This window comes from Dunckerocampus dactyliophorus, chromosome 2 (assembly GCF_027744805.1).
Source record: "Dunckerocampus dactyliophorus isolate RoL2022-P2 chromosome 2, RoL_Ddac_1.1, whole genome shotgun sequence".
In the NCBI taxonomy this organism is placed as follows: Eukaryota; Metazoa; Chordata; class Actinopteri; order Syngnathiformes; family Syngnathidae; genus Dunckerocampus; species Dunckerocampus dactyliophorus.
This window is the reverse complement of record NC_072820.1, coordinates 25,236,874-25,250,819: the sequence shown is the minus strand read 5'-3', so window position 1 is coordinate 25,250,819 and position 13,946 is coordinate 25,236,874. Positions and strand designations below refer to the sequence as shown.

Sequence of the window (13,946 nt, the reverse complement as noted above, 5' to 3'; positions counted from 1 at the left end):
CTCTATAATAATGATATTAAATAGCATATGTAATACAATCCTACAGTAAAATATCAGTAGATACAGTATACTGTATCAGATTACCAGTGCTGTTTATCTACTATATAATAATAGTATTAATGTTTGCACGGGACTTTTTTTCCCCCCATCTTTATTTGATTCATAAACAATATACAAATTTAAAAACTATGGTAATGATTATATTGTACATTTACAATTCAAAAATATTATAAATATTTAAAGTTAAAAAAACACAGTAAATAGCTATATTAAATTTGCAAATTTGTTTTTAATAACATTTATATTTTAGCGGACATCAGGCATACAGTTTAAATACAATACATTTTGTAGTCCTATTATAAGATAAATAAATAAATATGATATTGTGCATGTAAAACAATAGAGAAAAATCTTATTTTAAATCATCTTAGTCAAAAACGAAAAATAATATTTTAGCGCATGTTCATATTCACCAGGCATTTATTTTAAATACAGTATTAAAATCAAATTATTGTGCATATAAAACTGAAAAAAATTATTTTAAATAGTAGTAGCTATCAACATAATATTTTAGGCCAGATTTTTTATATTTACCAGGCATATGGTTTAAAGGTAATACATTTTGTAGTCCTAGAATTATATAATTATTCATGATTGTGCTTGTAAAACAATATAGAAAAATCATATTTTAAGTAGCATTGGCTATCAAAATGATAATATTTTAGGGCACTTTCTATACTCATCAGACATATATTTTAAATTAAGTCCTATCATATAATATAATTAAATATATAAACAAACATGATATTGTGCATTGAAAACAATACAAAAAAATATTTTCAATAGTATTAGCTTCCAAAGTAGCCATATTTTAGGGCATGTTTATATTTATCAGGCATATGGTTTAAATATAATATATTTTGTAGTCCTATAATATAATAATACAATAAACAAGTATATTGTGCATGTAAAACAATTAAAAAAAATATTATTTTAAATAATACTAGATATCAAAATAATATTTTAGGGCACACGTTTATATTTATCAGGCACACAGTTTAAATATAGTACAATTTGTGGTCTTATCATATGATGGAAAAAAAATGTGCTATTGTGTATAAAGAAAAATCTTACTTTAAATGGTGCTAGCTATCAAAATACTAAATATTTTAGGGCACATTTTTATATTTATCAGGCATATAATTTAAATATGGTCCTTTAATAATATAATGCAAAAAATAAATGCCCTTGAGCATGTCAAACAATACAGAAAAATCTTATTTTAAATAGTCCTAGCTATCAAAATAATATAGAAATAGTAACATATTTGACATGTTTATATCTATCAGGCATATAGTTTAAATACAACATTCTCAAATTCATAATAATAAAATAAAAATAGATATTGTGCACATAAAGCAAGAGCGAAACATGTTATTTGAAATAGTACCAGTTACCAAATGATAATTACCATAAAGTCATCCTCTGAGACAAAAGGTGAGGGTGTCTGTCACATGTCAATCAAACACAGCATGGCCTTGCATGTGACCTGCGGGTTAAAACGTGAGGCGGTCTTGGCCAGCGTGTTTAACGGTCCAGCTTATTCCATACCGTCCAAAATTTGCAGCAGTCTCACCTGTATTGTGTCGCTCATCTATCATTTAGTTATCCTTTGAGCTGAGGACAAGAGAATATTCCTTTTATTAAGACCATCTTCTTTTAATCTCACAGCTGTGAGCAGCCATGGACACCTACAGATCGATGGAGATATATTCAAAGCGTCAAATAGAATAAAAATAATTATTATAATTATTAGTAGTGCTTCACACTTGATGCTGCAGGTTTTTACATTTATTTCCAAGCATTTCACAATAAAGGTTAGTTCTCCTTTTTTTCCTTCTTTGTGGCAACATTTCTCATGTGATTCAGCGTCATCATACTTACTGGCTATTTTTTGTGCCTTACATGTCCTGTTCGGGGAGGTCTTGTGCCAAACCAGTGCCCAGGACGCGTGTCTCTTATAAACCAGCAGCACTGGGCGGTAGGTGGGCTGGGCAGCTTTGGGAGGGTCTGCGCTGAGAATAGAAAGACATGCGCACATGAGAGCCATCATGAGATGGCTCTCATGATACCCTATTTGGAGCAGAACGCTAACACGCATGGTTGCAGGGCTGCAGTGTCACAGGAGGACAAGTCAAATGGACACAGTGAGACAGTAAACATTCCCGCTGTTGTTCACAGTCTCCTGTAATCCTGCACTAATCCTCCACAGCGGACTCTTTAAGGTCCAACACAATGCATTCATTATTGGATGCTCGACCATTTTGTTGGCAACTTCTCCTATAGGAAATAATGGAAATAGAATTAACCTGTTCCAATGTCACCATCATAAACATGTAGAGCAGGCTTATTGAGCTAAATTCTTTTTTTTTTTAACTTTACCAAATGGCTAATATAATCATAAATAATCTCATTAAATCCGAAATTAAAACAAGGAAAACTGCACTTTTTGGGGGAATTTTGCCCATTATCCACAATCCTTATACAAGACATGAACACATATGTATGTCTTTCTCTTTTCTGTGCGTTCTGAATATGTAAAAACAGATAAAAAGCGACAGCTCAGTAGTGCGCGTGACTAAAACACCTCCAACAAGGTTTTATGGTTTTATATCCATGCTGTGGCCGTGTAGTAAGCGGTACATTCATGATGACATGTAATATTTACAGTATTTTGTGTATTTCGGCCATTCTAAGCATTACCGGAACTTCCTTGCTCGGCGCATTGATTTCAGATCGAAACGTCGTAGAAATGAACGCCTACACCTAGCGCTAACTTTTTCAAACTCACAAATAAAAACACAGCAGCAGTGGTGTTATCTCGAATATGTAGCCTTACCTTTTGGTGGTGCCTGAGGCATTGTGAGCGCTCCGCTGACACGCTACGGGCGATTCTGATGAAGCTAGTCGCTAGCCGGCTAGTAGCTAGCCAGCTAGTAACTAGCCGGTGTGGTACGGCTAATGTCAATATGCCAGCAATGTAGTTCGATCAGTGTAACAATGCTAATAATAATAATAACAATGTCACTGTAGCTTGGTTAACATCATATTAAATGGAGCGTTGTTGGTGCTTTTTGGAGACATTTTCAGACGACTTTATAGGAGCAATAAGTATGTCCCATACGTGCAGTAATGAGCTAGCTCTTTTTATCTGTTTTTATATTGTTAAAACGCACAGAAAAGAGAACGACATGTGTTCACGTCTCACATAAGGATTGTGAATGATGGGCAACATTCCAAAAAAATTGCAGTTTTCCTTAAACACAAAGATCCTCTACAAAACAGGAGTGATTTTTTTTTAATTATTAAAATGGACATGGTAGTTGAGGTAGGACATTTTTCTCAGCAGCTTGACAACACTGCCCTGATGTGGTGGCTTTGCACACCTACAGTACATGAACCACTGTACTGTGTCCGTTTCCATGTTATACAACTTTTTCAAAGAAGAACACATCACAACATAAAAACAATACAAATGCTGATTTTTGTGTGTTATTTTTCAGTTGAACCTTTTTTGTCAGCGCCAACTCTTTCAGTGTCGGCACATCTTTTCCCACAATCCTAACTTAATGGCAGTGTTCTGGCTCCATACATGTCATCACCTCACTTATGCACTTCCTTAAAGCATCCAAACAGATTCCGTCATCTAATCATCTATACTTGTACGGCATGCGAGGCTATGATGTGCTGTGATGAATAACCCCCATCAAAAGGATGCACACATATATACACATGTACTGTATCTACTGTATATATCCAGTATATCATGTTTACTGCTTAATGTGAATGTGTCGTGTGTGACAGTTCCTCCACGGTTAAAGAGGAGGTGGTGGTGGCCGAAGATGAGGGGTTAACACACACTTGTCAAAGTTTACCCAGCAAACCGCATGTGATGGGTTAAACTTCCCTGCTAGAAAGTTGGACTTCGTGGGCTGATTTTTTGGGATAAATGACCCAAAAGAGAGAGAGGTTAGTAGGGGGTTCCAGCCCACTCAGGATCTGATATGTCCTTAAGAAGTGGATCTAAAAGCGCGTGTCCCATCCATAGAACAGACTTTTACGCATATTTCTTGTCATAACACTCAGATTGCAAGAAAAGTTCGCCTTATTAAATCGTCATGGCGAAGATATCGCTTTTATTTTTGCATCTTTTCAACGGACTGGTGCTGCCCCTTATCAGCGGCCAGCAGCCACCGCGCACCGGGCCTTGGCGGCACCGCATCCAGTGGGAGAACAACGGCCAGATCCACAGCCTCATGAGCACCGGCTCTGAGTTCGAGGCTCCGGCGAGGTCGAGGAGCCAGTCGACAGTTTACGTCAGCAGCCGGGACCGCACAACGGGCTCCGGGAGGTTCAGCACCGAGTCTGGGTCCCCCGAAGCTCACAATGGGCCTGTCCGAGCGCGCACCAGCGGTTCACCTGGACCACGACGTACTCTAAGTCAAGCCCACGCCGGCACTATCAGCATATGGACTGATGGTCTCACCGTAGATGGTTCCGTGCTGCACACCAGCCGAGAGGAAGAACCGAGTCTGGCTGCGCCATTCCAGCCTTTACGCATGGTCCCAGGCTCCAGGCATTACGCACCCAGGACGCAGAGCTCCATCCTGGGTCATCCGGAAAGAGACCCTGGTCCCCCTGCACCGTTCCATCCACTTGGGGAGGACGTGTCTTCTCGGGAGGCGACGAATAACAACGTGGAGAGCATGTTTAACGACGATTCCAGAAACCAGAACTTCCCCGGTAATTCCGTTTTTTACAACATGTATCCACCCAGCAGGGGAAGACCAGGAGCACAAACACGTGCACCCCCTGACGCAGGACACGGGACAAGATTCTTCCAGAATGGTAGGCAAGCATGGAGAAATGGTTACAATGTAGTTTATTACTATGCTTGTACTTTGTGACCTAGCAGTGTTGAACTACAATAGCTGTTCCAAATATTCTGACCCTATCGTGCAGCTAAATAAGCTAATAACCAAAATATTAAAAACAGACTACTATATTGGGTAATACGAGTATAAAGCCATTTAAAGGCGGAAGTACGCTGTACAGAAAAACAACAAGGAACTGCTAGCATGTACATCTGTAATGTTATTTATGTCTAATATGTCTTATTTTCTCTGATTATAGCTAATATATTAGGTAATACAAATGTAAAGGTGACTATATGGGTGTTATTTCATGTCTTCATGGCTGGAATAATGTTAAAAACTGTATTTAGAAGACTGTAAACATGTTTTCTATGCCATAACTACAAAAATATTATATTTATTAACACTGAATCCTACTTCGCGGAAATTCACTTATCACGATCGGGTCTGAAACCAATTAACCACGATAAACGAGCGACAGGTGTATTGTAAGACGTCAAGGGTATTTTAGACTTGAGCCAATCTTGCAACATCTCATGTGACGTCACGCATGTTCACACTGATAGTGTTTCGGGCCAAGTCTTGAGCGACTTTAAACATGTATTTTTGCAGAATATTTTGGTCAAATTTGGAATTGCATGAATTTCAGGGCATTCAAGATTTCAGCAAACATCTGAGCAATGAAGTCTTGAGCGATAAGAGGTGTGTTTTTCTGAAATATTTTGGTCATATTCTGTAACGTACGACTTTACGGCTATTCAAGGCTTCAGGAAATCTTGAGCAACCATAAACATATTTTTTTTCAGAACATTTTGGTCAAATTCAAACTGTACGGTGTTTCGGGGCATTCATGATTTCAGCAAATATTGCAAGGTCTGACCAATGACGTCTTGAGTGACCTAAGAGGCGTATTTTCTGGAATCTTTTGGTCAAATTGCGTATTGTATGACTATATGAGTGTTTGAGACTTCAGTAAAACTGGAGCAAATTTAAACTATTTTTACAAAACATTTTGGTCAAATTAAGAATTGCACAACTGTCAGGGCATTAAAAATTTCAGCAAATATTGCAACGTCTGACCAATGACGTGTTGAACAACCTAAGAGCTGTATGTTTCTGAAATATGTTGGTAAAATTTCGTATTATACAACTTTATGTCAGCAAATAGTGAGCAACTTTAAACTTATATTTTTCCAGACTATTTTGGTCAAATTCGGAATTGTACGACTTTCGGGGCATGAAAGACTTCAGTAAGTATTTGAGCGTCATTGAAGTCTTGAGCGACTTAGGAGTAGGATTTTTTTTAAACTATTATGGTCAAATTCCGTATTATACGATTTGATGCGTAATCAAGCAAATCTTGATCGACTTCAAACACATATTTTCCCAGAATATTTTGGTTAAATTCGACATTCATGTGCATTGAACAGGCGCGGATTTAGAGGGGGGTGTGGAGGGTGTACGCATGATATTCCGGAACCCACTGTCATGCTGATAATTTACATTGGACATTGAACGTGTGCTGTACATGGCTATTCAGGTGGAGGTGCAAAATAAAGGTTCTGGCATCATGACTATAAGGAAAACTGTTGTCTATTCTCAATGAAAATGAACCAGAAAAGCCACCCCCAGTGACATAAAATTATACTCAAATCCTTACAGCTGCTTCAAATTGGAAAATATTTCAGGAAATTGAGCTAAAATGGGTTTCTCCTAGTACTGGTAATTTTATAAACAGATTGTTTTGGCTTAAACGATATATTCCAAAGATAAAAATAACAACAAACTCTTGAAATTAAGGACATAAAATTGACCTCAGATATCACAAGATTGCAGGAAATGAGGTCTAATTTAAAAAATTTCCCCCCCTTTTCAAAAAAGCTAGATCCGCCCCTGTACAATGCATGTACAATGCCTACTGTATGAAATAATTATGCAAATACTAATTTATTAACCAAAAATGCACTGAAAGTCAATCTTCTTTTGCTGAAATATTAATGTTTAATGATTAATAAATGCCACATATTCAACACTAAACTCGGTGATGATAAGCAGAGGTAGTATGGAACATGCAAAGTAAAATACTACACTTCTGCGGTGGTGTTAACGAAAAACTGCACTTTTTGTGGAATTTTGCCCGTCATCCACAGTACTTATGTGAGACATGAACACACAGCTCTCCTTTCTGTGGGTTCTAAACATATAAAAAAGCTAAAAAGCCACAGCTCATCACTGCACGTAATGAGACACACCTATTCTGCCTACAAAGACTGCGATTAAAACACCTCAAAACATCTCCAACACGGTTTTATGGTTTTATATACATGCTGTAACCATGTAGTAACAAGTACATTCATGATAACATGTAATACTATATTTTGACGTATTTTGGTCCTTTTAAGCATAACCCTACCTCAGCGCATTGATTTCAAATAGCAACATAGAAACGAACGCCTACACCTAGCGTTAAAAAACTAAACTTAAAACACTCATGCGCGAGAACAACACTAAAAACCCACAGCATTTCCGTATGTGGAATCAAATTATGGAACGGATTGAGCAGAGGACTCAAACAATGCACCAACATGAGCAAATTCAAAAAACAATACAAGCATTTGATGTTTGCTAAATACAAGGCAGAAGAGTCTTGCTTTATTATGCTTGTCTTTATTTTATTTGTTTAGTATTATACTGATTATTATATTTACTGTTCTGTTGTGCTTGCTTCTATTTATTATTATTTATTTATTATTATACTGACTATTATATTAATCGTGACAAAATCTTAATAATTACATCATCATAATGTTACATTATCTTATTATTATTCTATGTATTAAAAATCACACATGGAATACAGGAAGTGAATAATTTGTACTGCAGGTAGAATTAAATAATCTTTGCTTCTTCCTACTCCTTTTGGACATGTGGAATTGGGAAATGAATCATGTGATGTATTCCATTGTAATTTGCATGCATGTTCAAATAAAAATTAAAGCAAACCAAACTCAAAAATAAAAACACAGCAACAGTGGCAGCAGCTCCAGTATGTAGCTTTACCTTTTGGTAGTGGTCTGAGGCGCAGTTCTGACGCGCTGCGGGCGATTGTGTGGTGAAGCTAGGCTCTATCCAGCTAGTAGTTCTAGCCGGTGTGTTGTGGCGACGTGTCAATGCGGCAGTAACGTAGTTCAGTCGGCATACCAATGTTAATAATAATAATAATAACAATGTCGCTGTAGCTTGGTTAATGTGCACGTCACATTATATGTAAATGGAGCCTTGTTGCCACTTTTTGGAGTCTTTTTCAGAAGGCTTTATAGACGGAATAAGTGTTTCTCATTACTTATAGTAATGAGCTGTCTCTTTTTTAGCTGTTTTTATATCTTTAGAATGCACCGAAAAAGACCGAGAAAGACATATGTGTTCATGTCTCACATAATGAATATGATGTCACACAAAGGCGATGTCATGTCTCACATAATGATTGTGAATGATGGGCAAAATTCCCCAAAAAGTGCAGTTTTCCTTTTCCTTCCAGGATTTGAGAACCCTTGATCTGCAAGATCAATAAGACAAACGACGTTAGAATGCAAATGCTCTTGTGTTAAAGGCATTAGATTGTATCCCAAGCACCAACAAACACAGGAGCAAATTGCTTCAAGGTGACTGCGTTTGGACAGCACAAGAATGTCATAGAATTCTGCCAACCATCTGCAACAGTTACTCAACATTACGGAAAATAAAACCCATTCTGACCCTGAAACGTGTCCTCCTCCTGACAGGGCTGCCTGACCTGGTGCCAGATCCATATGCCATCCAAGCAGGGGCTTACGTGCAGCGCATGCAGATGTTTGCGTTACGTTGTGCGGCTGAGGAGAACTGTCTGGCCAGGTAGCTGCAGGACCACACACACACAGACCTTTGTTTTCATTGTATGAGAGCAGAACCTTTGTCTGTCAGTGTCCTACCATACCTGTTCTGAGTTAAAACCATGCCCCTTTTCCACTACATGGTACTACCTTGGCTCTCATTGCTTTTGGTGCTTTTCCATTGGCAAGAGCAGATAATAGCAGGTACTATTTGTAGTTTGGAAAGGACAAAAAGTGGTTTGGCACTTGGTTTCTTTTAAATATACCGCTGTAATCCCAACAAGGTCGGCCTATGCACCTTCAATGCGAGACATCGACTTCAGGGTCCTCCTACGCTTCCCACAGAAAGTGAAGAACCAAGGCACTGCCGACTTCCTTCCAGTCAAGCCGAGGCACCAGTGGGACTGGCACAGCTGTCACCAGTAAGTCCATAACTCCACATGTCATGTTTGAGCCATACATCGACAAAGTACAAGTCAAAATCAGCCTTTTTTCAAAGGCACTACCACAGCATGGAGGCCTTTAGCAACTATGACCTACTGGACGCCGCCACGGGACGTAAAGTCGCCGAGGGACACAAGGCCAGTTTTTGTCTAGAGGACACAGGCTGCGACCCCGGGATCAGGCGGCGATACGCCTGCACGGCTCACACACAGGTGACACCCAAAGTGCTCATTTAGCTAGTAGTGTTTAAGGAAGTCAGGTAAAGACTGTGTTGCCTGGGAGGCAAGTCTCTTCTCACAGTTTGTACATTTGCTGTTGTTATCGACGTAAGCCATATTATACTGAGCAGCCAGGACAGCGATGCGCTACCACCACATCAATAAGTTCCATTTCCTGTTCTGTGGTTGTCGTCACACTTTCCCCCCTTTACCATTACTGGTACCCTCACTAAAAATCTAAAAAAGCTACAAACCCTGTGAGGTAACTTTCGATGTTGACTGAGCTGAAGTCTCAAGAGATCTTGCAAGATTTTCATGAGGTCTTGCATTGTTATACATCATCATGGTTCGAAATGTAGTTTTTTTTGGGGGATGTTTGGAAGCGTGATTTTACCAAAATCTTTTGATTGAATACTGATTTGTATGACGTTTGGAGCATTTGAGACTTTGTATGTCTGACCGATGAAATTTTGGATTAAGAGGCTTATTATTCAAGAATAATTTGGTCAATGTCTGAATTGTATGATGTTATGGGCATTCAAGAGTTTGGTATGTTGCATATTTTTGGGTCACATTTGAAATATACGGTATATATGGCGACTATTTTAGTTGAATTCCATATTGTACAACTTCAGAGGCAGTCGAGACTTCAGCAAATATATCAAGACATACTGTAATTCATGCTTGACAGTGGTATGGCCAATAAAGTGTTGAGCGACATTAGAGGCGTATTCTTCCAGAACATTTTGGTCAAATTCAGAATTGTATGACTTTAAGGGCATTAGAGACTTCAGCAAATGTTGCAAAATTTTGCATGATGTCTGGCAGCAGTTTGACCAGTGATGGTCTGACAGACTTAAAAGGCAAATTTTTGCAGCATCATTTGGTTAAAATTCCGAACTGCATTACTTTAAGGTAGTTGGAGAATTCAGCAAATCTTGCAAGATTTCTTTTGACGTCATGCTTGTCAGCGGTTTGACCCGTAAAGTCTTGAGCATCTTTAGCAGAGTGTTCGTCCAGGATATTTTGTTTAAATTCCATCTTGTACAACTTTTGGGGCAATTTTGACTTTAGCAAATCTTGCAAGATTTCACGTGATGTCATGCTTGATAGCAGTATGACCATTGGATTTTTTTTACCAACCCAAGAGATGTATTTTCCAGAATAAATTGGTCAAATTTAGACCTGTACGACTTTTGGTGTGTTTGAGATTTTCGAAAATCTTGCAAGATGTGTCTTTTGAAGGGTATTTTGATTAAATTTGACATTTGAGGATAGGCTGTATGACTTCATGATCATCTTGTGGTGGTTTTGGAGTGTTATTTCCTTACAAATTAACTTGTTAACACATGTTTTCATGACGGCAACAAAAGCAGCTTATGCGAGAGATATCCTGAGGATATACTGTGGGATATTTATCACATCTGTAGTCTCGTATTTTGCAACTACAACTACAAGAATGTTATTTCGTTGTTTCCAGGGACTGAGCCCGGGGTGTCACGACCTTTACGCCGCCAACATTGACTGTCAGTGGATCGACATTACAGACGTAGCGCCAGGAAACTACATCATGAAGGTAACAAAAACATGCGCTTTTTATATCCGAGAGGTGCACTTACACTGGTTTGTTCTCAGATCACTGTCAACCCCAACTTTCACGTGCTGGAGTCAGACTTCACCAACAACATAGTGAGATGCGAGATTATGTACACGGGAATCTACGTTCAGACGCGCAACTGTCGAGTAACAAGGTGCGGTGATAATTTCAGTATTTATTCACTTGTCTTCATGCTAAATGTTCATGCTAAAATGTTTTTACTTCCTTCTCCTTCTTAGGGGGTGAAGCAAAAGCAATTTCCTGGAATTTTCCCGTTTTCTACTTTTTCTTATATGGAGTTTTTGTGGGTCGATTTGAGCTTGAAGAGGTTGCATTCATACTTTATGCATAAGTAACATAAACTTTGTATTTAATGTTCCAGAATATAGTTTGTTTCTATTGTGGTGCTATGTTTAGTTCATAATATATTTTATTTTTGAAGCAGCTGTACGTTTACTCGAGGGACTACTTTCCGCGGCAAAATCCATGTAGATTGTTGGTTTTAGACTTTTTTAATATAATTAGCTGTCAATAAAAGGAGCCAAGAATGTGCGGAAAATGAGGATGTGCAATATCAATGAATAATTTGCCCTGACATGTAAAAAAAACTGTTAAAAATGCTTGAACACTATTGTTGAAAATGTTACTGTATGTCAGATTTTATGCAATAAATACTGAGGAGTTAGTAGATACACGTCTACCCTCCTTCCCCATTACTTTAATTCAGCAAATTCTTATTAGTGCTACTATGTGAGCATTCTGCCGCACGGTGGCCTCGCAGTTAGCATGTTGGCCACACAGCTTTGAATCTCCGTTGGGCATTTCTGTGTGGAGTTTGCATGTTCTCCCCGTGCATGCGTGGGTTTTCTCCTGGTACTCCGGTTTCCTCCCACATTCCAAAAACATGCATGTTAGGTTAATTGGTGACTCTAAATTGTCCATAGGTATGAATGTGAGTGTGAATGGTTGTTTGTCTATATGTGCCCTGCGATTGGCTGGCGACCAGTCCAGGGTGTACCCACCTCTCGCCTGAAGTCAACTGGGATAGGTTCCAGCATACCTGCGAGTGAGGATAAGCGGCATAGAAGATGGATGGACGGATGTTATCATTCTAGCATGCAAAGTGTATCCAGTTGTCCCTTGCCACTTTACAATTCAAACATCGCTCATTCACTCAATCTCGGTTATTCAAAAATGTATTATTTAATAAATGATCGCTGTTTTGTGGTTGAATATGGCCTATTATTAGTCCAAGAACTTGGAAAAACAACCCATTTGTAGTTTTCTGGTTATTATGCGTCAGTAATGCTACATTGATGAGACCTGAGGTTATATTACATAGCCTACACACTCCACGTAGTCAGCCATTGCATCTCCGACATGACAGTGAAAAAAAGTTCTCCTCCCATTCTGTGTGGAAGTGGTTCGTTTTTGGCTTCTTACTTTGTCCTTCTTCCCCACTCCGTTTGAAACACTTTCTTAAGTTTAGAATAAGTAAATTGGTCGCTAACCTGTGGCTCCAGATCCGCATGTGGCTCTTCAGCCTCCTTGTTGCTGCTCCCTTTGCCAGACGCAGTGATTTTTTTTAACACCAAAGTAGTTGAAATGTGAATTTTCAAAAAGAAAACAATACGTACTTTCACTTAGTCTACCAAAAACGAGTCCTTTCACTAAGGCTGAATCGCAATTCTACCCCTTACCCCTCGTCTTAAGCCTTACCCCTAGGTTTTGCGCGTTCATGAGAATCAGGTGGCGTCTCAATTCTCCTTAAAACCATGATGTAAGAGGTAAGTGCTAAGGGTATACACCCCTTGAAAACGAGTGTGGTAGGCTTCTACACTTGAAATGAAGGGGAAGGCGGAGCTACGACACCCGCTGAGACGACAGAAGCCTGGAGACCGAAAGAAACATATAAATGTAAGTAATAACACATAATTGTTGAGATAGTAGTAACGTCACTCATGTTTTATTATATATTCAATTGTTATGCCACGTAAATATTTGCCATGTTTTTAATTGCTGGTTTCACTAATTATGACGAACCAGCTAACACTGATATCTAACTTCACTGCAATCTACTGCATTTTATAATTGATTAGACAATGATTAGATAGAGATAGCGACTACATTAGCCTGTTCATTGTAAGTTGTATTTTAAAATCCCTCGCTAGCGAGGGGAATCCACATTACAGAACTGGCAGAGTGCCATGTTTGTGTCCGACTAAAGCGCCCCCTTTCTCGGCCACGGTAGGTGGCTATCTCCGCTCTATGGTTCCATGGCAGCACGGAGGCTGCCCAGAGCATATGTCCGCCTACAGTGCACCTCACCCGGCCATGGTAGGTGGCTATCCACACTCCAGAGTGTACAGTGACATTGGTGTTTTATCATCGAATCATTCATGTAACGCAGCATCGCATCGTAGTGAAGTCTGTTTGCTGCAAGTTATTGTCACCCTAGTCCGCCAACAATTCTCATGGTGAGATATGTTAATTGTATTCAGCATACAGTATGGATGCTCAGGAAGTGTGCTAAATAAAAGATGTAAACAACATGGCCATATGTGGACAGTACACCACATTATCAAACTTTATTTAACTTTTGGAATCTAACGTTGTGCCATTTATTTTTTTTACCGTCACTCTATATTTGTTTTTGGCACATTGTTACCATATTACTATTATTATTGCATTTACAATGAGTTCATAGTTGTAGCCCATCAATCAATCATGAATATGTGTCATACCTGCAGGAGACGCTGAAGTCAGCCCTCTGCTACACAGTACAGCACTCCAGTCCCATTCAAAAGCTACCATCTCAGCGTGGAAAAGTCAAATGCAACAAAATGCCATTCTGTCTGCATTCTTACAAACGGAATCTGAGAGA

At 38.8% G+C, this 13,946-nt stretch overlaps 2 protein-coding genes across 3 annotated transcripts in view; one reads left to right on the top strand and one right to left on the bottom strand.

The window, feature by feature from the left end:
- Positions 1-13,946, bottom strand: part of LOC129170083 (uncharacterized) — a 70,603-nt gene that overhangs the window by 36,513 nt on the left and 20,144 nt on the right. The window lies entirely within an intron of this gene.
- loxl5b (lysyl oxidase-like 5b) lies at positions 3,969-11,735 on the top strand. Its single transcript, XM_054757312.1, has 7 exons — positions 3,969-4,908; positions 8,717-8,825; positions 9,088-9,225; positions 9,303-9,459; positions 10,946-11,041; positions 11,101-11,216; positions 11,302-11,735. Exons 1-7 carry the CDS (start codon positions 4,179-4,181, stop codon positions 11,306-11,308), a joined length of 1,353 nt encoding a protein of 450 aa, XP_054613287.1. The 5' UTR covers positions 3,969-4,178; the 3' UTR covers positions 11,309-11,735.

Bases quoted from the DNA above. Each gene is read 5' to 3' on its own strand.
- loxl5b (XM_054757312.1), top strand. From the start codon at position 4,179: ATGGCGAAGATATCGCTTTTATTTTTGCATCTTTTCAACGGACTGGTG. The intron at 4,909-8,716 runs GTAGGCAAGCAT...TCCTCCTGACAG, and splicing joins GACAAGATTCTTCCAGAATG to GGCTGCCTGACCTGGTGCCA. The intron at 9,226-9,302 runs GTAAGTCCATAA...CTTTTTTCAAAG, and splicing joins GACTGGCACAGCTGTCACCA to GCACTACCACAGCATGGAGG.